The sequence below is a fragment of the Lycium barbarum genome, chromosome 3 (genome assembly GCF_019175385.1).
Source record: "Lycium barbarum isolate Lr01 chromosome 3, ASM1917538v2, whole genome shotgun sequence".
In the NCBI taxonomy this organism is placed as follows: domain Eukaryota; kingdom Viridiplantae; phylum Streptophyta; class Magnoliopsida; order Solanales; family Solanaceae; genus Lycium; species Lycium barbarum.
Genome location: NC_083339.1, coordinates 130,472,572 through 130,497,709, shown reverse-complemented (window position 1 = coordinate 130,497,709; position 25,138 = coordinate 130,472,572). Strand labels below are relative to the sequence as shown.

The following is a 25,138-nucleotide window of genomic DNA, read 5'->3' as shown; positions in this document are numbered from 1 at the left end:
TTTCTTTTCCGAGAAAATATCAATCTTGTAGTTTCAAGAAATTTTAACATTTTCTCTATCTTTGAGCCTCTAAATACAATGATAAATGATACTAGTATAAGTTTTAGTACATATAGTACATGCAGAGATTTTGGCATTATGGATCTTTTTCATATTTGAAATTATTATTGGATAAATTGTCTGCCCTTTCGAAGCCTATTGTAAAAAATATTTAAAAAAAAAAAGAGTTGTAGACATGGAATACACAAAAATAAATGCATGGCAAAAGTAATCTAAAGAAGAAACAAATGAATCCTTAACCTTTAAAGATACTTAAAAGTTAAATCTACAAAATAATCTCAAGAGGGGGAAAAAAAAACAAAAACAAAGAGCGCCATTAACCTTGAAAGCACTCAAATAATTCAATTTTTGTTGTTACCGTGGATCCCCATAAACAAAAAAAACAGCCATAAACAAAAACGTATTTATCACTTAAATCCAATTTTATACCGATTTTTGGTCAATGATTTCCAACATAAATTATTCCTTGATAGTCAGCTATTATTTGGCCATGCCGCTCAAATACATAAAAGAAAATTGACATCATCAGAGAAGAATTTTATGGGGAAAACGAGAATAAGATCTTCTTTTATTTTGTATATCATGAAAACTCACAAATAAAAAGAAAAGAAATAAAAGAAAGAAGATGGTTCAAAATACAAGGAGAGAGAATCGTGCCGGGGATGGGGGACTTTGGGTCACGCGTGAGTGCCCTACATTCTTCTCTCTCACTGAAAAGTGGCACAGGAAAAACATTTGGCAAAATATGGGAGGACCCTCACACAACTTATGTCTGCCACGGAATTTTGTGTCTCATGCAGAATAAAATCTCTCATTACATGATGGGTATGTGAAAGGCTGCTTTTTGGACAGTGACTGAGAAAACTCTGCAACTTAAACTAAAGTGACAAAAGGTGGTGTCGAAGAGATTATCATTTTTGCTTACTCTCACCTTGCTGTTTACTCTGTTTTCCGACGGTAAGTAATATTTACTTCTCTCTCTCCATTTTTTCTTTTTCTTTTTCATTTTATGGTTCTGCATTTTTTTCTTCGATTTTTTGCTGTTATCAACAGTTTATAGCCATGATTTTACAAAATGGGGTTATGCCAATAGATGATTTCATTGATGCGATGCCCTGAAAATGGAAGGATCATTTGCTGCATTAACATATCAGCAACATTTATTTTTTGCTTTCATTGTTAGCATCTTTTGGCTCTACAACATGCATGTAGTCGATTTCTGTGAGGCGCTACCCTAGAAATTGAAGAGAGTCATGGCTATGTTACCTTTCTGGAAAAATGTTACTTCATTAATTTTAGTACTTTTTTTTATTTTTTTTATACTGTATCTTTTTCTGAGCTGTTATGGCTTTATTTGTAACATATCAGGATTCAAGCTATTATCTGCGTTGAATTTTATATCTGCTTCTGTATCTACAAGTACTACTTGTTGTGTAGCAGCGGTGTATAACGTCTATTCTTGAAAATACAAAGGTGGTCGAATGAATATGCAATAGGGAGATGGACCATCCAGGAGAAAATGACAAAAGTGGTCCCTTATGTTTGAGGGTAGGTTCAAAGTAGTTCCGTAAGTATATATTTAATAGTTTTGGTCCTTTAAGTTTGGAAATGGTTTAACAATTTTAGTTTCCGTCAAATATTTACTGAACTGTGTTTGATTGATTTTGGAGGTATAATTTTTGTAGTTTCTGCAATTTTTAATTTATTTATAGAGTCTCGTGTAACTTTTTGAGGTGTAATTTTTGATAAATTTTGTATCTTTTTAGTGTTTTTTTGTGTTGCATATTTTAGAATTTGATTGGACTTTCTTAGTGTTTAAATCCTTTTCTTTTACTGTTTCCATCAAATCTAACGGATAGAGTTCAGTAAATATCTTACGGAGACTAAAGGTGTTAAAAAGGACCAAAACTGTTAACTATATACGTAAGGGACTAGTTTGAACCTACCCTCAAACATAACGGACCATTTTTGTCATTTTCTCGACCATTAAGTTGAACTTTAATAAGTTGCCTGGATAGAGTTCATTTATTTTTGATATCTTAATATGCCTTGGTCCGCCATTTCATCCGTTGTTTTCAATGGTATTATTTTTCTGATCTTAAAATTCTAGGTGATATTTTTCATGAGTTCCCTAAACTATGTAGGATTTAGAAGTTGCTGGGGGAACAATGGAACATACTATGTACAGGGAGTATACGGAACGGGAGAACGAAGCATGTCATGGGCGCAACAATAACTGCCTGATGCTTCATGGGAAGAGGGTTTCTTCTTTCTTTAAAGTAATGATTGCCAAAAGTGACTTACAAGTTCTGGTAAAGTGTGATTCTTTGTTGACGCTTGTTTTCTCGACTTAGTTTAAAGTACTCGTTTTAAATGTATACTTGCTAGGGATCACCATATTTGCAATGAGTCATTCTTGTACTTAATTGTCTAATTGTTCGTGACATCCTTTTGCTTATTATTTTGATAACTAACTTTTAACTTTTACTCTAGTTTTTTGTTTTACATCAATGTTTGGAACTGAAGCATAGTTGTTGTTCTTGTATCAATGTAGTGAAAATTTGTGAAAGATTAAAAGAACCAGTTACATTTCGGGGATGTGAACCTTTTAGCATACCCGCTAGGTTCAAGATCGTACTTCATACCGTTATCCACCAGATATCCACCAGAATCCTGAGACATCTGGTTCTTCAATCCTGAGTCTTTTCCAAAAAGGAAACAGGGCTATAACACCCAAGCTAACCAACAGGCATAAAGAAAACCTTCTCTTCTTCTCCTATAGAAAATCTCTCAAACACTCCTTAAATAAGTATAGACCATATCACCGTATTTAAAGCTATACCATGCACAGAAAACAGTTAAGGTATTAAACTCATCTTACATGTCTTTGAGATCATAAAATCAGATTCTTACTTGAGTCTAAAGAGGTATTTCAGCAGATTCCTATGAACTCAGAAAGTCAAAGCTAAAGAGTATCTCTTAGTAGCTAAACTCGGAAACAGGCGATAATAAGATCTAAAATGATAAACCCTGACATAGTTAGAAAACTACTGGACTATTAGGACCATTAAATACAGGAAAAGAGGTTAGCTTATTTTAATGAAAACACGGTCTTACTTTTCATTTGAGATAAGATTCAGCTTCAATATGAATCTTTCCATTCTGAAACTAACTGATTAATAGAAGTACTGAAAAATTTCATGCGAACTCTCTGCTGAAATTTGAGATTGGTATTCACTTTATGAAAACTTTGAATCTGATAAATCAGTCATCTAAAACTTTGAAAATCTAATGGAAGAAGAACTCAATCGGGAAGCATGATAAGTGTGAAGATTTTGAGAGAAGATGCCTGACGAGGTGCAGGATCTGTACCTACTAAAGGAGGGACAGTCGAAGTGATAATTATGTGAGCTGTAAGTTTTCGACATTGAAAAATTTGAGATAATGCAAAATATGTACCAATTCAAGGATCCGTACCATCACAAGTGTTTTGCTGAAATTCTTAGAGAGAAGACGCAAATGCATGAGGTGTAGGATCTTACCAACCAAAAGGATGGGTTGCTGAAGTAGTAATTATGTGACCTCTAATTCCTCAACATTAACATACCCAAGATATGGTAAATTGACTAGCGGGACTCTTAAAGCACAATAACCGGAACTGTAATATAATTAATGAAACTCAGAAAAACAGAAACAAGCTCTGACACCCAAAATGTTCAAAGGATATGGAGGCAGAAATGAACCATAACTTGCATTGCATTAGAGTTTCAAGCTTCTTCTCAGCTAGGATAACCAACTCTGGGGAAATAAAGCTACATCATATTTGAAAGAAGAAGGATTTTCGACAAGTTAATGAGATGAGAGTTCCCGGAGTCAATAGCACTTTTAAATGGCAAACTGTGCAGGAATATATTGCTTGTCATAATAAAGATGTGAATAGAGACAGACCTACATTGAGGTTAGGGGGGTCACGGGCACCCATTAACCTCGCAAAAAATCCTAATTACATGTGTATATACCTTAAATAAGTTCTACATAGTTTCCTGGGAACCCTGATGTGCGAATGCTGTCTGGGGGCACTGGTTTAGGCGCCTGCTCTTGTGCTTGGTTATACCTAGGTTCGAATCCTCACCTACACGGCTGCACTTTATTTTTACGTTTTTGAGTTGAACAAATTCTATGGTTAAAAATGACGTAAGGAAACAAAAAAGTTTTCAAAAATATGGCAGGCGGTATCCGAACTCCAACCTTTTGGAACCTTTTGGTGAAACATTTAGCCAACCTAAGGGCTAAGGCCCTTTAGTTAAACTTGGTGTCGCTTTAGTATATTTATACGATTTTGTCTACACACACACACTCCCTCCTTAATAGATCCGTTGGACTTAACGCCAAACTTTGTAGCTGGTAGTTGGCATGACTATACAACAACAACAACAACAACAACATGCCCAGTGTAATCCCACAAGTGGGATCTGGGAAGGGTAGGATGTACGCAGACCGTCCCTCTACCTTTGTGGGATAGAGAGGCTGTTTTCGATAGACCCTCAGCTCAGTAGTTGGCATGACTATGTTAAAGATAATTGTGCCCCATCATCTTCAAGTCCTGGTCAACCTATGTATGTGAATAAATAAATGCATGAATATATCGATGATGAGTTACACCTTACACCTTCTGAAATAAATAAATGCACAACCCTTAACCAAGCAAATGTTTGGCAAGTGTCATCTTGTTATTATATCTCAAACAATCAACGTTATCTTTAATTTCTTTTACTTTTATGTTCTTGTTTGGCCTCATTATCACTATCCGTTCTCCAGGTAAATGACTTACTATAAGAAGGTTGTTACCTACTATATCACAAAATAAGGAAAAGGAAGGTCATTGCCCTAAGTTACTCGGACTCAGATTTGGGTATCCGATACGGGTGTAGATCCGAGTGCGGATACAACTGGTGGGATACAACCAATAAATGTATCTTACGACATATGAAGTATATATCTCGATTAATTAAAGCTATTGAACTAAAATTAATAAAGTTAAATTTTCTATAAGCACCAACATTTTATTCATTAGACATCTCATGTAATAACAAAACATTCTCATAGTTTATATACTTATATATATATGACATAAACCCAAAAATCAAATCAAATACCCAATCGATCTATACTTCTCGGTCATAGATGTAGTCGAAGCAGTCAAAGCATCCCAGGTAAGTTGGACAAATTTGGTGTGGATCCCACCCCCACCCCCACCAACACCTACACCCCTGTTGTTTGACAGGGGTGAGGCAAGGATTTTGAAGAGTCCAAGCAACATAGTCGTTACGTACTATTTATGATCATTTTATGAAACCGTTTGCTCTGTTAGCTTAGTTTGATCCTCTTCCCATAAACTTCACTGAAATATACCCATCTTTTCATACACCGATGTGCAATGAATGCAAATAAATGAAAAGATGACATAATTCTTGAAAAGGAAATGTTAGGATACTTCTGCTATGGAACTTTGTGAGAAAACTGATTTAACAGTTAATACTGAAAGTGATGGCTACTGATTCTTTTGGATTTGAGAAACAGGTTTTGACCTACTTTTTTTTTTTTTTTTTGATCAAGAAAAAGGATTACTAGGCAAACAGGTTTTGACATACTTAGTTCTTGAAAATATCGAAACAGATACATCTTTGCGTTTGTGGTCTTAGGTCCTCCATATTGTAGTGTTTTTTTTTTTTTTTTTTTGCATATAAGACGCCTATCCCAATTAGATTCTCATGGTTTCAAATCCTTAGAGGTAAACACAACTATATAAGAGACACTAAATAAATGCCACTAGTTGAGCAGGATTATTTCCATAAACTCATTCCTTCATGGTTGTTCCTAACCTAGTGGTGCAGAAAAGGGAGGAGATTTAAATGACTGACCAGAAAATATCTGCTGCTATTTGTAACATAATTCAGACGTCTAGCATTTTTCCATTTTGGTACCCCAATGTATGCATCCTATTGCACTTTTTGCACCCAATGTATGCATCCTATTGCACTTTTTGCACCCAATGCTTTGCTCTTTTACAATTTAGTTCCCTACTTCTGCATCATAGAGGCAATCTGGAAAACCTTGCAGAATGCAAGTGTAACCTATGAGAAGTGAGCTAATCCAACAAATCATATATTGACAAATATATAAGTAAGCTTGGTCACTTTTTCAGTTATGGTAGAGATGGGTGTTGTATCTACCGATTCAGTCAGTAACTGAGTACAATACTATCTGTCTGAACTTCCTTTCGACCATCTGCCCGTTTGTGTATAAAGTTCAAGAAATTTTCAACCACTTGAATTTCCTAATATAAGTTATCTTTCAGGTATGTATCTATGCACTTGATAATGATCATGACATATGTTGGTCATGTTTTGCAGTAGCGACCAGATGTCCTGTTTAAGTTTTGGAACTCATGCCAAACACCTATGAGTTCCGAAATATCTTGTTTTCAAAGGATTACCTGCTCTAAGAAAAAGATCCCGAAGAGAAGTCTTCAATTGTTTTCATGAGCTATTGCTTCTACAATGTGTCTTGAGTGTCTCCTCAACTCCCCCAAAGGAAAAAGAAGTTATATGTTATATTACTTTAAAATCATTCTGCTTGAAGGATTTAAAAGGCCACTTTCCAGTTTTTAAAGAGCTTAACACAAAAATGAAATGCTTCATGCTCATAAATTTTCGACAGAGAAAATGTTTATGAGTAACTTTAGTAATTGGGACCTACCATAGGTGTTTTTTTTTTTTTTTTTTTTTTTTTTTTTTTGGAACTGGTAAATTGATCTACCATAGGTGTTCCCATGGACTTTCTTCGTCACAGACTGTCCTTGCACTTTCCAAAGCATTTAGTCAAACCTTTCCATTCACTCATCATGTGATTCTGTATCTTCTTTTAGTTACTTAAAAAATATGTATATCTGTTAAAGTCAACATTATTTCTGGAATGATCATTCGGATCTCACTTGAGCACCTACCAAATTTTTAGTGTGTAGATTATAAATCATTTATTTAGCTTTGAAGCTTCTTAAAGGAATATACTTAACCGTGGTATTGAGGTATTTGCATATTTGTGAAGCTTAATTTGTAGTGAACTGCAATGTGGTCTCTGGTAATAATGCAGATAACAACCAATTTTCATGCTTTGTTTTCTAAAGAAAGTATCTGGCATAAATGCATTAGTTACTTTAACCTTCTCTTTGTCATATCATGTATTTTGTGTTGATCAAATGAAAGGAATAAATTGCTATCAAGATGCTTAGGCATTTGTATATTATAAACAATTATACCATCCAGGACTTGAAAGACTTCCAAGGATATAATCGTAAACCGGTTTCTTTTAGCCCAGCATTTGAGGTATGTATCAATATGTGGTAGTTCTTAGTTTTAATTTCTCCAATTTCTTTTCAGTTTTTTCCCCCAAAGTTTGCTGGATCAGTTTCACACCTGACTGATCAAGAAACTTATCTGGAGGACTCAAGTGGACGGCGATGGAGGGTCACAGTGTGTAACCATAATGGTTCACTTGCAATCCAACAGGGATGGCCTAAATTTTCATCAGAACATGGTCTGAATGTGGGCGACTTCTTGGTTTTCCACTATATGCAGGGTCAGCACTTTATTGTTCAAATATTTGGAACAAGCGCTTGTGAAAAGATCAAGCTCTGCAGTGACATTGACAAAGGGAAAAAAAGAGCAAGGAGTTATCCAGAAACAACTTCCCCGGTTAAGCGGCTTCAAACAACTGATATAAATTCAGCCAAGAAAAAGAGAGAAACATCTGCTGCATCAGCTATGTCGGTGGATGAATCATTCTATATGATCAATAGAGATGCTCAATGTGATCAAGGAGACGACAGGTTGTACTTGCACCTGTCAAGTTTTGAAAAGCCAGCAAACGAACCTTTTGCAGAAGGAACTAGCAGTCATTTAAAAGGTGAAATTGGAAATGCTAATAAGGTTGAAACCAATTTAAGATCACAAACACAACCAAATTCGGATGTTGAGATCAATAAATTAAATTCAGAAGCAGCGTTGCCAATGTTTGAGGCTGGAATCACGGGAACTCATATGGTTAGTAGCCCAGCAGAGGATATTTCACTGTTGGGTCCAAACAATGAGAAATCTAAACTAGCATCTCAGTTTGGTAAGCTTTCTGTTCACAGCAAATTGTTGGGATTCTTTTGCTTTTGTTCTATTGTCTTGAGTATACATATTAGGGCTATGTAGTTGAGGCCGCGAGGGATCAGCTGAAGCTCGATTTTTGCTCACGCTATGTTGAGCTTGACCTCAGTCTTGAGCTGGCCCAAATGCAGTCTTAGGTCGCACTTAGATTCCATAAACCTCAACTTTGTAGGCTCTCGTGAGCACAGTGAAGCCTTTTGTTGATTAACTATATACCAAAATTGCATTACTGTCCTTAGCGTATGTGTTGGAGGACCCTAAATTTGTCCTTCAATCATTAGCTTCAAAAACTAATTTCCTCTCTTCTCCCGGTACTCATCAGTATAACTTTGGTTTTAATCTCTTTGTCCTATCGATCTAATTTTCTCATGTTTTTCTCAGTTTCTACTCTTTCCACCAATTTTCTCAAGTTCCCTCTGGTGAAAATGTCTACCTTTCATATTTGACATCATCAAAGATTTGGCTTCAACACTACGTTCAACAGTATCTATTTCATAATTAATTAATTGCTTCCCTCAAAGAAATTGGGTTTTTTTTTTGTAATTCTAATTATTGTTTTGTAAATTTGTTTTTCTTGATCATCGGGAGAATGATTAAGAATATTGTGTACAATATCCTTAATGGTGATGTCACAGTAATTTGGAATTCCTCAAGAAACATTCCTTATCTTATATAAGGAGCTCTCTTATATATTGACATCCCATTTCATTGAAAGTTTTCTTTTTATTTGGTAACAGAGTCTCGATGATCTTGGTTGAGACTTAAGTAGCTTTCAGCTACCAGCGTCTAACACTGTCGATTCTGCCAACGTTTCCCTTCTTTTCAGTTTTACTATTTTACCTCTCTTTGGTGACGTTTCTGCTGCAAAACTCCTCTTTCCAATGATTCTTTCAGTAATTTTTTTTTTTTTTTTTGGTAATTGCTCAATAGGCACTGTGTTTCTTCTTGGTAACTAGTCCAACAACTTTTTTGGTTACTCTTCAACTGTCAATTAAATCTAAGTCGATGATGTTCTAAAGATTTTTATCCCAGTACCTCTTTTTGGTGTGAGAAGCACTTGTTGTCTTTTTGGCTGTGCAATCACCGATGAATTTCATGGGGAAACACTTACACCACCCTTTTCTTTCTGACGATTTTGTTTGCTATTCAAACGACTTTTGAGTATATCTTGTTTTCAAACTAAGCAGTAATCAAACATCTTGTTTTCAAACTAAGCAGTGATCAAAGTTTGAGCGGTCGTGTTGCAAGTCAAAAGAATCATAAAAATATTGTGTATAATATTCTTAATGATTATGTCCTAATATTTGAATCTCGAGAAATTAGGAAACTTCTTTTATTTCGTGTAATCCAAAATTGTAGAGGTTTTTGAATGTTGTTAACAACCATCTTTAAGTTTTCTTTCTTCTCCATTTCGAAATTATAATTGAAATTCGTTTTGAGTACTGGATTTCTTGTGATTTTGGAAAATTCAAAAAAAGTTATTCTACTTGGAAATTTTTGCATTCACTACGTAAGAGTTCCCAATACATGAGATAACTGGTGATATGGTTGCGACTTTAATGATTGTACTAATCATATCCTCAAGAGACAAGCTTTTCCTATCACATGTGCCCCTAACAAGCCCTTGTGGTTCGCCTTTCCCCTCGCCAGCTTAATCCACCTTCCTTTCAGCCCTTCGTGACAATCTTGCTGCTTCCAAAATAGAAACAAACATTTACCTCTTATAGAATCCAATCACCTATCCAAAGCACATCTTTTGTGTCACCCATTTTGGCCTGGATTTAGGGAGAAGATGATATAAGTCAAAAGTGGAGTCCTTAGGATAAGGTACGATTGTGTTGGTAGTTGGTACTAAGGTTGTTTCTAAAATATTCTTCTCTTGTCGTATTCTCTTTTGGAGAACAAAAGGGTGTATTTCAGTAGCACATCAAGAATCCAATCACCTATCCAAAGCACATCTTTTGTGTCACCCATTTTGGCCTGGATTTAGGGAGAAGATGATATAAGTCAAAAGTGGAGTCCTTAGGATAAGGTACGATTGTGTTGGTAGTTGGTACTAAGGTTGTTTCTAAAATATTCATCTCTTGTCGTATTCTCTTTTGGAGAACAAAAGGGTGTATTTCAGTAGCACATCAAACATAGTCACCCAGGCTTTGCATGAGACTACAATCAACTCAGTACTGGCTCTGATGCAAGAGAGATAAGTTTAAGACCAGTACAAAGATGAAACAGTTGACACTTGGTATTAAAAGGGATTCAATCACAGTTTCGGGCATTCATTTAGGAGTTGGATGTGGCATACTCCCCCTAAACCAAAATGCTCTCCTTTCTTTGGTGGGTTGGCTAAATTGCAAAGCAGGAATTAGAGTTTTTGGCATGAAATTGCTGGTTTTATTGATCAAACTTCTCAAGCTTGAGCTTCTTTTTTTCTGACAGAGCTGAACTTCAGCCAGAATTTCCAGCTCTATTAAGCTCACGCCATTGCCTGATTACCTCCAGTCAAGCCTATCTGGTGCTTGATTGTCTAGCAAGCATCCTTATCGTGTGACTTTATTGAATTTCTACATGGTAAATGTTTTTGCCACATGCAGCTAGGAAAGTAAGAGTAGTCAAGAAAGAATTTGAGGAGACAGCAGCAGAGGCATTTTGTCCTGTTAGACTGATAAGTGGTATGCTTTTCAATTCGTTCTTATATATCTTTACAACTTATTTGTTCTTTGATTTCATTTTTCGTAACTGCCCATCGCCATTTGCATGTTGGTGCTGTGCTTTGACTGCCTTTGGAGCATCTTCTTACTGCTTTCTTTGTGATGTATGTACATGATTCAGGAGAAAAGGGAGCAAATGGCAACAAAAAAGTCATCAAAAGTGAGCCTGCTGATTCAGAAGACACACTTCATGCAGTCAGCTATGCATGTCAGCTGGAGGTCGAGGGTCGGGATTTTCAGGTAACGCCTTTTTTAAATATTTCATCCTTCTGTCATTTTGGTGGATTGCAATAATCTTACTATTTGATGCGTTCTCTGTGAGTATATATCAATACTGCATATACACTGCTTGAGTTTACCGCTGAAGATGCATGCACTTTGACATTCTTTTCATCAAACTTTTGTGTTTAATAAGATGTTATAGAGGCAATGATGCTTTTGTCAGGACACCTTTGGATTAAACTTTTGTCTTTTTTGAGGCTCTAGTTTGTTTAAAATAAGCATCTCGAAATCACATTGGACATACAATAACTTATTAATAATACTTTGATCGAGTATAACTATGTTTCAAGTTTAGTGCCTTTTATTTTTCCCCATCTGTTCTAGCCTTGGTGGACAGAGTGACCTCATGTTGCTTGTGGGAGAGGTGACAGGTATCCCGTGGAATTAGTTGAGGTGCGCGCAAGCTGGGCCAGATACCACGATTATCAACTCAAAAAAAGTTTAGTGCCTGCGAAGCAGGACTTGCCAATGATAGCATTAATTATTTCTTTAAATCTAAAGTTAATGAGTATGTCTGATTGTGGATGTCCTTGAGTAATCGTGAGGTATAATTTTCTCAAAATAGATGAATCAATGGTTTAGTAAGACCTCTCTTTTTTATACTTCTTTTTAATCAAAGCAACTGGCTGACTTCCATCAACTGGTACGTGTGCAGACATTTGTTAGGTTTCTCTTTGCAAATAAGAGATATTGCTTCTTTGGTTTATAATCTAAAGAGGAAGATGTCATATAGGAGCATTAATTTTTTAGTGAAGCAAGACCTACATTTACAGTGTTTTTTTCAGAGTTCTAATCCTTTCATCACCAGAACACCATGTGAAGCAGCACTTACATTACATTGCTGTTATTGAGTTCCAGTTTTTTAATCACCCGACCACCCTAATCGTTCTTTTCTAGTGTGATTTCACGCACATTTCTTAGTCTTCGGAGAATCTAGTCCGCTCTACGTTGCAATGAAGTGCTTCTACTTGGCTGAGATACGCGTTATTTCCCAGTTTGTGTATCCCTTTTTTCTATCGTTGAATTTAGGCTCCTTTATGCCTATGCAGATATTACCAGTATCCTGGCGAAAACCTTTGATGCTAACGAGAAATCGTGGATGGTGGGTTATTTATCTCCGAGGACCGGATAAAAGAATCTGGCCTACCGTTTATCATCGCAGACCAGGTTTTAATGTTCTGACAAGTGGATGGAAGCTAGTCACTGCTTTATATGGCCTGAATCCTGGAGATGAATGTCTTTTTGAACTTGTAAGTCAGCAGAAATGTATATTTGATGTACGCAAACTCTGAAAGTCCAGAAGTAAGATGCCAAAAGAATTACTTGGAGCCGATTACCTTGAGCTGATACAAGAGGAATGAAAAAGGAGCTATGCCCAGATTCTCATTAATGATTTTTGTACAGCATTAAACTGTTGCTTGGCTGGGTCTTATATTTTGTACAATCATTTTGAAGCTGCACTTTATGCGCGACCGTTATGCTACAACGCTTCACAAATTATCATTTCGACTGCTGCAATACTTTGAGACAAGGGCTTGGCCATGCAATTTGGATTTCAAATCAGAATTTCTATGTTTGTTTATGACACAATTTGAATTTTTCATTTTAAATCTCAAATACACCTAAAAGGTAGGATTTCAATTTCTAGTTTGTGATTTCAATTTTTATAAAATTTAATACTCGTCTCATAAGTTTATATTTGGCAAAAACAGGACCATAATTTTAAATTTGCAAGAAAAAGATTCATGATTGACGTGAAGAGATTGTTTGTACGATATGGAAGGATTATATTAAAGAATAACTAGTTATTACTATTGTTAATGTATGGACCAGTGGATCTTTGTAAAACTATGTGAATTTGAAAGCTTGTTATAACATGTAATCATAAGTATTTATTTATTAAAGGAACATGCAAATATGTGATTTGTTAATGCGGCGCCCTATGATATTATGTTATCTTGTTTATGAAGTATGATTTGCTCATTTGGTAAGATTGTAAAATGAGGATACCTTGGTCTAGTCCAAAGAAATCCCAACAGATTTTGTGTCAAGGAAATTCGTAACATGTCACATAAAAGCACAAGTTTCTGTTATGCGTTGGGTTAGGAAAGGACAAGGCCTCGTGAATTTATTGTGTAAACCCCTCATCTTACATTTCTACAAAAAAAATATTTTCATGACTTAAATTCATGTCCTTCTAAATTTACTGTTGCATCAAACCTTATCTTTTATTAGGGTTGCAATGATGATAGAACAGACAGGGACATCAGCACCCCATTGGGGGAATGATGATTTGTCGATGGAAATCTCTCTGATGCATATTTTTGTGTGTGTATTAAAAAAAAAACCATTTATCAAGGTTAGATAATAGTAACTAATTTGAAGCGACACACTGGAAAAATAAAAAAATATACCAAAATTTCTAGAGATTCATGTACGAGGAAAAGTAATTTATTAGAGAGAGACAACAAGGACAATTGGATGCAAAGGCAGGGCCGGCCTAAGGGTAAGGCAAATGAAGCCTTTGCCTTAGGCCCCCAAATATTTAGGCCCCAAAATTACTATAAATACTAAGTATTATATTATTATATATAACACATAATTTGTGTATTATTATAAATATTAATAATTAAAAAAATTAAATTTAAATTTTATTTTGATTGAAGTTGTACAAATGAGTGAGTAAATAACAGTAAAAAAATTCATTAAATTAAATAGTATATTAATATTCCCTGTTGATTCTAATTTTTCTTACTCTATGTACACTCATTCTCTTTCACGTTTTTAATGATTTTATTTTCGATTTTTCTAAATTAGCAATTTAATTATGTCATGTTTGATCCATGCATCAGAAATTAAATACATTTGTCATTTTTTTAACTGAGAAGTCACTAAAAGCAAGTGACACAAAGTTAAAAACTCGATAGATAATAGGCTTGTTTTTCTACCTTGCTACACTTAATTACCATGCTTTTGCCTACGGTAAAGTTCGGAATTGTGATGTGTATGCTCTTACCGTTAGATCAAAAATTTAGGGGTTCTTTTATGTCTCATTATAAATTATATGAATTTTACGAAATAAACTTAGAGCTCTTTTGATATATTTTCGCTTTAGGCCACCACCATCATTGAGCCGCCCTGTGCAAAGGAACATATGAATACATATTTAGTTTGAAAATGAGATTGAAATTACATCGCAACTAATAAATAAGAAGCTCTTTAAAATAAGTTTTTTTTTATTTTTATTTTTATATATGAAGTATAAGGTATTCACCTTCTCTTCTTTCAATAGTCTTACCCATAAGAAAATATACCAGTTTGCACGTCCGTTTATTATGAATTAGAATTTAGGCTTAATGCATATGCAGTCCCTGAGCTTGGTCCCTTTTTTCTATTTTAGCACCTCCACTAAGTGTTGTTTCTATTAAACCCCCTGAACTCATTCTTAAGTGTGTCTATCAAACACAATCTAACTTACATAATATTCTATCTTTAATGTAGTAACATGCTAATATATATTCTAATTTAATTATGCCATTTTTTTTAGCTAAGATTAGCAGCAATTGAGAGAGAAAAAAGAGTAAGCTCTTAATTAAGCTGGCAATGAAAGAGCTGAACCAGCAAAAATTAACATATCCATGACCTAAAGAATAGCTTACCACATGTCTAAAATATTACTTTACCTTCATTACCACAATTTATTTTTTGCTTCTAATAAAAATCAAATTTAGAGGGTTTGATAGATACATTTGTGTTCAGGAGTTCAATGGTAACAACGCTTAGTTGAGTTATAAAAAAAAAAAAAAAAAAAACAAGTTTAGGAGACTACATAAGCCTAGAATTTAATCATCTATCCCGATTTTGTGTGACACATTAATTTAGTTTGTTCAAAAAGGAATATCATCATTTTATATTTAAAAATGATTTAATTTGATATTCTGATTTTACCCCTCAATGAGATATTTATAGCCATACCTTTTCAAATTACATGCCTAATGGAGCAATGTCATTGGGACTGAGATAGTAATGTATTACTTAACATGGAATGCTAATAGCTTTCTTCTTCGAATTAAGAACAACTGTGCAGAGTTCACCAAGTTCATTGAGAGTCTTGATCCTGATGTTATTGCCATACAGGTTCTTCAATTATGCCTTTGTTTTATGCTGCTGCTAAGTGTTATTAATGGTCCAATTGCTTTGCCCTTGTGTTAGAAAAAAGGGGACACTTGGATTATCGATACGTTAAGAACGTCGAGAAATTTAGGATACTTTTCATCAAGTTGAGTAAAGGAGGTGCTAATTTTCTTTCTTTTGCACACTGTTTTATGATTATAGCCTATAAGCTTGCCTTGCCTTGTATTGAGTTTTTTCAATGCCAAAATGCTGTTTGGTGATGAGTTTTTTCAATGACTAATTTGCAATAAAATGGAGTAATTCCTTAAAAAATCTGTCCAACAGTGAGCAAAGGATAGGAAAGATCTTTGAATAAGTGTTGCAAACTGGAAACGAGGTGGAAAGCAAGAGCTTGATGATTAGAAGTTTGAAAACACACAGAAAACATAGAAGGATTACACAGAGAAGAAGCAAAAACTAGAGGAAAGAAATCGAGTGTCGATATTTGAAGAGATCAGTCCTTGTGGGATCTTTTGACAGATACCTTTCCTACCTGTCACATCATAAGAAGGGCTGCAAATACATCTCCCAAAAGTATCAATTGCATATTATCTTGCTATTATATATAACATATAAGCGGCCCATTGTTTGCTCTTGTTCATACACTGTCGATTTTGTCATCTTCTCCATTATCATGTGACTAAGTAAAATATTTGCCGGTACTTCACGTCGAGATAACCTGGTGTTGATCCCCTTCCAGATGCTGTAATTACTGCATCAACATTACTTTTGATGTTTTACTTAGATGTGTTTCTCTTCCCGGAAGAGCTTTGCCCCTTGACTTTTACGTTCATTTCACAGATAACCTTACAATCTTTTTTTGAATAACAGATAACCTTACAATCTAGTTGATGCCTTTTATTCATAACCATTGTTGAAAGGGGTAATGAAGAAAATAATTGAAGCATTGAGGACTAGCCAACCTGACTATGGTTACGCATTGATGAACATTTCTATTGTCTTATTCATATTGAGTAATGCTGGTATTTCAGTTTGCCGTGAATTTTTGAAATCCGTTTGGTTGAGGCATCTACCAGTTGACATAGTTGACTTGTTTCTTGTACCTACTTTTTTCACTCCCCTTTTAGTACATCTCTCCTGTGCCCTTTCAAAGACACCTTTCCATCAACATTCACATGGCTTTCTTACTACCGACCGCTTGATTCTGCTCTAGTAAGAGGAAATTTGACAGCTTTAATTTCTGGATTAGTCCTTTATTTTCTAAACTAATTTGTGATTGACGCATAGTTTTTATCCTCTTTTTTTTTTTTTGAGGTAAAGTTTTTATTGTTGTTCTTGTAGTCCCTTACTCCTTTATACCTGAATCTGAGGGAATGTCATGCTGGTCCTAGTCTTTGGGGTATGTGATCAAGTAACTTGTGTTTTCACGATTTTACACTATTTAATTTGTTTAGTGGTGATATGTTGAAGCATAACTTATATGATCTCAAACTGTGGGTATCTTTATACAGATTAAATGAAGTGGAATGAATAGATCATTTTACGATGGAAACTATACACACTATTAAATAAATTTGTGAAGTTTCTAGTTGTCCTATTATTTTGATTATTATGCATCCTTATTTCATGTTGTAATAGATATTTGTGGTTTAGGTTAGCTGCTCACTTCTTTCTTTTTTCACTCTCTTTGTTTATTCTTTGTTTATTGAGATATACTTTTTATCCGTTGTTCATTAATTCAGCATTTGATTCTTGGAGAAAAATTTCTATAATTTATAATTGGTAGGAATGCCAATCTAACCGTACGTTGGTGGTAGGAAGTAAGAATGCCAGCCGCTGGTTCCAAAGGCTCACCTAAGAACCCTAGAGAGTTAAAAGATGATACCAGCTCTTCACGTGAAGAAAAACTGGTAATTGATGCTGGTCATGTTGTTAAAGTAATTTGGATGACCATTTCCAAGCACCTCATATCTGTTTCGGGGTGTCCAAAGATTCAATCATTTTTGTATGATTTCTCTTGCACTGCCCTTTCCAATGGGCTTCGAAGATAAAAATCCTCAGCATACATATATCTTGCACTATCGCAAATAATCCTAAATTCAATGTGTATTTTTTTGGTTTCCTTAGAAAATCTCATTTCAACTTGTTTGCTGTGACTAAAGTGACAGACAGGATTCCTTGAGTTAATATTGAGAAAAATATTTGGTCACTTCTTGTTTTGTGATAATGAGGTTGTGGTGCTTTTTCATTGGGTTTATTTTCCCATCCTGCAGGTGGTGACGCGAGCCTTATCAAGTCCACCATTCAAAATTATAATGTTTGGTGGTCTCTTTCGGACTCAAAATATGCTGGAACTGCATTATTAATCAAAAAGTGTTTTCAACCAATGAAGGTTTCCTTTTCACTTGATGCAACAGGTGCTCATAAGTAGATAATTTTTTTTAAAATGATTTCTTTTCCAAAGGAAAAATCATTGAAGATGCGCAGCATTTATGTTATGTACATTAAATACAATAAAACCGGCTCTTGATGCCCTAGGAGATTCACACAATGATGAAGCTTTTTTTTTTTTTTTTTATGAGAAGCACCCTTTTTACTCCTGCCCCTCCCGACAAAGATGTAGGAGGAAAAAAATTTATATCAATCAATTGCTGCTTCAATTTGATCTGTGAAATGTTGGCTAAAGAAGTATTTTCTGGGATATTCTATCATATTCTGTGGATGTCCTACCGTGATGTTCGGTCTGGTTTAGAGGATGAAGCAAAAGAAACTTGGAAGCAGAAGCAACTTGTTTCTCTAGTTGGAGAGGACTTTCAATTATGCAATTTCAAGTCCACCTTTTTCCCTTGCAATTTTATTGGTCTGATGAGGGTTACCCTTTTACTCTTATCAGTTTTTTTTTTCTTCTAAACAGGCTGAAAATTAAGGAGGTTGACAGGTCTGTCGTCATCTTCTGCTAAAGGTTGTGACACCGTATTGTGCAGCTGCTTGACCAGATTTTTCCCATTTTTTAGCTAATAAAAAGATGTATACTTATTCAGCGTAGGTCCCTTTGGAGATTGCTTTAGAAATATGTTCCTAGTCGCCATACATATGGTGAATGTGGTGGCTTAAACAGACCTTCAAAGAAATGAAAGGCATTAATATTTATGTATTTCAAGGACATCTTGGGTGACTTGTTTTAAAATACTGTATTTGTGATGATAACTTTTTTTTTTTTTTTTTGTTTACTTACCAATATAGGCTTTTTCTAATATAGGATCATTATCATGTTTATGTCTGGAACTACTTAAAAGTAAAGAAGATTTCTATTGGTGTTCGTATCTTATGAGTGATATTTAGCTTCTATAAGCCCCAGTCTTGAAAATGTGTCACCAACACCGCCTCCCTCTCTCTCTTCCCTGTTTGCCTAAGTTATGTGCTTGATTCAACTGGCTAAAGCAGATAATAAGCTTGAGAAATGTTTGTATTTTTAGGTTCTAAGCATGAACCAGATGGTCGAGTTATTTTGGCTGAATTTGAGTCATTCCGAATATTAAACACATATACGCCAAACAATGGCTGGAAAGACGGGGAATATTCATTTCAGAGGAGAAGAAAATGAGATAAAAGAATGCTAGAGTTTGTTCTCGCAACTTCAGATAAACCCCTGATTTGGTGTGGTGATCTTAATGTAAGGTACAGTTCTGTTTATTTTTGATATTTTTCCCTTTAGCATGTGGTTTTATTTTATGTACTTGTTGTACTTGATTACATAATTCTTTTTCTGTTACCTCTTTTTCTTTTTCCCATTCTTTTTTGTCTCCATTTGTGTTATCTTTCAAAAAGTGAGGATCGTTGGGTTGCTAACAAATTATCATGAATACTCTTAGAGTCTTGGTCAAAAGGATGAGTTGTTTCTTGATGTTATAATTGCAAACAGTTGTAAAGTCATAATGTTTTGATCAGCTGCAGTTTCATTACTTCTGAATTTTGACAGTAAAAATTGACACTGTATTATACGTTCGAAACATGCTCAGGAAATTTCTATGATACTCATCCTTTCTTGAATGTCTTTCCTGTAGTCATGAAGATATTGATGTAAGTCATCCAGAATTTTTCAGTGCAGCCAAGCTCCATGGTTCGTTCCACCAAACAAAGAGGTAATATGCTATCATGACATCAATATTTCTTTATTTGTCAATCAACACTGTATACTAAATACTACAATGACTTCATCATTCTGGTGTGTCTATATCCCCTTTCCTCCTGAAGACTGCCTGATGTCTTCAACCATGTCACTGGATCTTTTTTCTTTTCCCCCGTTGGGCTGTAACTCCTTGCTCTGCATTGTTAAGTTTTTTGCTTGATCTAGTGTTATCGATGGACCCATGTCTGTGTGGTGTGATTGAAGGAACTGAAGTTAATATCATTAAAACTGATGATATTCGCTTCAATTCCTTCAATCATGCCACGCAGATATAGGTTATCCTAATAAAAAGAAAGTGAATATCGTTAAAACTCAACTGTGATTATTCCCACTACCTTTGGCAGTGTGTGTGTGCTTGTTAATGTTTTTGGAGGTAGAAATAAAGGGGTATTTTAGGTCTTTTAAGTTCTTTGTAATTACTGATGCTTCTTTGTGTCTTCTTTTTGGAGGTCCCTGGCATGTCCTTAATGCTGAGGAATACAACATTACCATTTTCCAAAAAAAAAAAAAAGGGGGGGGGGGGGGGGGGGGTGGGATTTGGAGTTTGGGGTGGGGTTTGGGATTGGTGGGAGGCAGTAATTCGATTGTAGGTGAGAGAGGAGAGACTAGAGCCCTGTCATGTCAGGAATTTGTTTATAGTCGTGTCTGTTGTCATGTCAACAAGCTTGAGACTTCCGGGAAATAACTTTAAATTGGAAAGGCAATGCTCCGGCTGAACTGACCGCTGGTGAACAAGTTGAGTATACTAGGGACACTTGAGAGAACCATGTCGAAGGAACTCAGCAAAATGACCAGTTAACCTCAGGAGACGGGATGCTCTCACTAATAACCTGATAATGCTAGTAATTTAATTGTTGAATCAAGCCGGACCTGTAGTAATCTCTGGCTGAAAAAAAACGTAGTTTGTGAAATAATTTCTTGTGTTTCTAGTATTTGATACTTTCAGTTGTCTGTATAAACAAGTGTTTGTGAAATAGAAGTCTTACTGAAAAAACAACATATCTGTCAGTCTGAAAGGGTTTTTCTATAAGAAGAGAAGCAACCTGATGGTGCTTGGCAGCTAGTTACAACTTAATAATTATTGTTATTTCGTGGTGCTCTGCTGAACTTAGCTTCCTGGATAATGGAAAAGTGGAGGTTTTCATGGTAATATCTGCTTATGTTTCCTGAATTTGCTTTCCTACTTGGTTGTTCCTCCTATGATGTTGGATAAACTTTATAGGATATGTTCCAATAAGTCCTGGATGAGATTGAAGCAGGACGTAAAATAATTTAAATAACATTCACTTTGTGGTTATGTCTAAGATTCTGACTATAATTTATCATGCAGGGTTGTGGTCAACCTGGATTTACCCTGGCTGAGAGGAGGAGGTTTGGTGCCATATTAAAAGAGTATGTAAATCAATTCATACTTCTGAATTGCTTAATATGTCATATATGTTTGTGCCACATGAGCTAATGGTTTGTTGTCAGTTATGATTGTTGTGATGCTATGTGAAATGACTAATAGCTTCTACCAATCCACTTTTTTGATAATGGAAATTGGTTATCACTTTTTAGGGATTATATTTCTTCTTTTCTGTTGGTATATTTGTAACACTGTGACAATAATTCTGCAATTCTTTTTCTCCTCTTCGCTCTTTGCTGATGCTAGACATCACTAATGCTTCTTTTAGTGCTACAGAGTAACAAATGTAACAATTCTATCTAGAAATGTTCTGAAAACTTCATCTCAACTGAAGTTAGGGTCAAGGGCATCAGATGCCTTTTCATATTTCAGACTATATAATCCGGGGGTTTGGGGGGTGGGGGGGGGGGGGGGGGGGGACACTGATGAATTTGTTGGAAATTCATCACCTTCTTCTGTCTAGATATTGAACTTTTAGATGTGTGTTTTACAAATTTATAATTTAACCGGCGATCTAAATCAAATGTAAATGATGGTTAGTGTTAGAAGCAGGAAAGAAGCTCACATGATTGCATAATGTTGTTCAAAATCTCGTGTAGCTATGTGATGTAAGCTGATGCAAGATTAATTTGAGAAGAAATGATCACTTGGGAAAAGATTAAAAATTGTTGCAGAAAACAAAGCTAGTTAACAATGAGCAAGTGAATACGAGGAAAGTAGATTATATTGAATTGGAACTTGTGAGTTGCAGATGTTTAGTCTTATGAATCAATTTCTTTCAAGTTAAATTTTCATTGGATAAAACCTGTATTTTGTCATTCCATTGACTGGTTGTGTACTGTTATGTGATAATCCTTTCTATTTTCTGGTATACTCCTTGTTATATGGACTTCTTTTCGCCCTTCTTTTAATGAAATCATTACTTTATTTAAAAATAAAGTGATAATCATATTTCTCAGAGGAAAGCTTGTAGATGCATATAGATTTCTTCACAAGGACAAGAACATGGAATGTGGCTTCTCGTGGTCGGGAAATCCTATTGGGAAGTAAGTGATTTAAAGTAGTATATTCATAACTCAGAAGACTTTCCATGGAAACATGCTCTAATAAAATTAGTTTGTTCCACTACCATCAAGTTATTTGTTCTTGTCTTTGGTCCTTTGTTGGGACTGATTGTCCTGATGAGTGATGATAACGTTACTTGCAGTATTGTGGGAAAAGGATGAGAATAGATTACTTTATTGTCTCTGAGAAATTGAAAGACAGGGTTGTTTCATGCAACATGCATGGACGAGGCATCGAATTGGATGGCAAGTTAATCTCAAAATGAAACAATACATGAAGCTAGTGGCTGCCAAGAAATTGCCAAAAAGAAGTGAATTTGTGACAGCAAACATTTATTACTCAATGACCATCATAATTGTAACACTTAAGCAGATTTTAGCTCTTCATGTTTAGGCCTAATCCAAAAACTGAAATAAATAGTAGGATCTTATGTTTCCTTATATAAACCAGTAGCATTTGTTCGGAGTTTTACTGTGTGATACTAACTTTTGACCTGGTCGGAATGGGATTAAAGTTTCATGTATAGGAAACATATACTGAAGTTTCATATGCAGCTCACATTATTATCATTAACTGTGTGTGTCTTTCTTCTTCATGCCTGTTATTGCCTTTTATGCTGAGTATCTAAAACTTAATATCTAAAACTTAACATGTTGTATCAATGGTAGGTTTTTATGGGAGTGACCATTGTCCAGTATCCCTTGAACTTTCTGAGAAGGATGCAGATGCCAAACAAGATTGAAATGTTTGTGTTTAAACCTAGGGGGCAGTACTATATATTTCATGCAGCGTGAATCATGCTTTACTTTACTTGCTGATCTTATTAGGGGTAATTTTGACTAAACTACCCCTAATTAAATAGGTATTGTGATTTGATCGCTTAACACTTAATAAGGGCAATTTTGGAAGAATAAGGTTAATTGTTTCTTGATTTGGTAAATGGACACTCTTTTTGAACAAAAAAAAAAAGGGTAAGTGGACACTCTTTTTGATTCAAAAGGAGTAAAATATAACATAAAAAATCGGTTAACAATAAGTTAGCTAAGTTTCTATTATCACTATGTAGTGAAGTTACTTGGTTTGACACTTTCCCTATTTGGATTGTCAATGAAGTTTTATCTTATTTTGTACGATTCATTACTGATTTGATTAATACAGTCTATGGCACATAATGACCAATTCTATGAAGATCACATTCTATTTCGGAAGCTCGATAAATCTTAATTTGATGCTTCGTCTTCTCCAATAATGCTTACGGCTTCAACTCCTAAAAAAAATAGAATTACAAGTGAAAATTATTTTTTTCTCAATTAAAAAAAGTCATTTATTTAATTGATTTAGAGAATTTTTATTCAACGCTGAAACAGTACACGTGTATTGAGCGTGCCACAATTTATAACATAGAGATTATCCTAATACTACTAAATATTGATTCATGATCATGATAGACAACTCTGCGCCTACCTGTATTTCTAATTTCCGCACTCAAAGTTCCTTACTACATGATGGATATATAAAAGGAACAAAAAGGCTGTTTTTCGAACAGTGCGGTGGAGAAAACTCTGCAACTTAAAACGAAAGTGAGAAAAGGTGGTTTTGATTCTGACCCAACGAAGAGATTAACAATTTTGCTTGCTGTTTACTCTGTTTTCAGACAGTATAATTTTTTCTTCTTCGTTGTTTTTGATTTCTAGTTCTGCATTTTTTCTTTGATTTTTAGCAGCTTTGTATGTTAATAACCATGATTTGCAAAAATGGGGTTATGTAGAGAAATCCTAATAGCTGATTTGAGTGATGAGCTACATTAAAAATGGAAAGATCAGCAACATTTATTTTTCTTCTTTGATTGTTAGCATGATCTGGCCTTATAACATGCATATAAGCCGATTTCAGTGAGGCGCTATCCTAGGAATTGAAGAGTCATGGTTATGTTACCTTTCTGGGCAAAATGTGACTTCATTAATTGTAGTACTTTTTTAACTTTATATCTTTTTTGAGTTGCTATAGGTTTATTCGGAACATATCAGGAATCACGCTATTAGCTGCTTTGAATTTTAGATCTGCTTCTGCAGCTACAAGTAGTACTTGTTGTGTAGCAGCGTGTATAACGTCTATTCTTGAAAATACAAAGGTGGTCGAATGAATTTGCAATAGGGAGATGGACCATCAAGGAGAAAATGACAAAAGTGGTCCCTTATGTTTGAGGGTAGGTTTAAAGTAGTTCCATAAGTATATATTTAATAGTTTTGGTCCTTTAAGTTTGGCAAAAGTTTAACACTTTTAGTTTCTGTCAAATATTTACCGAACTGTGTTTGGTAGATTTTAGAGGCACAATTTTTGTAGTTTCTGCAGTTTTAATTTATTTATAGAGTTTGGTGTAGCTTTTTAATGTGTAATTTGTGTTAAAATATTTGTATCTATTTAGTGTCTAGTGTTTTTTTTAAAAAACTGGTATGTATTCCTCAGCGTTAAGGGATATGCTGGCCACCTCCAAAAAGAGAAATACAGAGTGGTATTAATTACAAAAGTCCTATGAAGTCTACTAACTGTAATTCGTCAACTATACTATTTTCTTTACACCAAAAACATAAGGAACTAATACAATTCCATTTGATCTTCTGAATGGAATTGGATCTGCCTTCATAGATTCTGTCATTTCTCTCTGATCCAGCAACTTAAGAGATCTGCTGTGTGTTCTGGCATGATCCAGCTTTCCTTGGCTAAACTGATAAAGAGAGCCCAAACCTGAGTTGTAACTTTACAGTGAAGGAACAAATGATTATTTGTTTCTACTGCCTCTTGACACAGAGAGCATCTAGATGCTATTTGTATTTTTCTTTTCTGTAGAACTTCATGTGTGAGACAAGCTCCCCTTGCCACTAGCCAAGAGAAACATGTCACCTTGGTTGGTGCCATGTTCTTCCACAGAAGCTTCCAAGGACCGGTTGAAACTCCTGCCAGTTCAAACATTCCCCTTTTGTACACCCTGCTCACTGAGAATACTCCATCATTTTGATGCTTCCATCTGATTGCATCAGCTTCGACATTTGTACCCAAAAAATTCCCCACCTGAGTCAGT

General features: G+C 35.0%; 1 protein-coding gene, 1 non-coding gene and 1 pseudogene across 5 annotated transcripts in view; all 3 read left to right on the top strand.

Annotated features, from left to right (window-relative positions):
* The first annotated feature begins 763 nt into the window (after positions 1-763).
* The window catches only part of LOC132632529 (B3 domain-containing protein Os01g0905400-like), a 32,998-nt gene continuing 8,623 nt past the window's right edge, over positions 764-25,138 (top strand). Inside the window, exons 1-6 of one of the 4 annotated variants that reach the window (XM_060348496.1) lie at positions 764-1,017; positions 2,205-2,372; positions 7,500-8,235; positions 10,865-10,942; positions 11,103-11,221; positions 12,313-12,823. In XM_060348496.1, the coding sequence (XP_060204479.1) occupies positions 2,229-2,372; positions 7,500-8,235; positions 10,865-10,942; positions 11,103-11,221; positions 12,313-12,555 (1,320 nt within the window). In that variant the 5' untranslated portion in view covers positions 764-1,017; positions 2,205-2,228 and the 3' untranslated portion in view covers positions 12,556-12,823. Of the gene's footprint in view, positions 1,018-1,085; positions 1,609-2,204; positions 2,373-5,378; positions 5,641-7,499; positions 8,236-10,864; positions 10,943-11,102; positions 11,222-12,312; positions 12,824-25,138 lie in introns of those variants that run through there. The other 3 variants (XM_060348495.1, XM_060348497.1, XM_060348499.1) reach the window with 3 other exon arrangements.
* Positions 13,500-13,584, top strand: LOC132634540 (small nucleolar RNA R44/J54/Z268 family). Its single transcript, XR_009580259.1, has one exon. It is a non-coding gene; the product is annotated as a small nucleolar RNA R44/J54/Z268 family (small nucleolar RNA).
* LOC132632530 (DNA-(apurinic or apyrimidinic site) endonuclease-like) lies at positions 14,842-22,720 on the top strand (annotated as a pseudogene).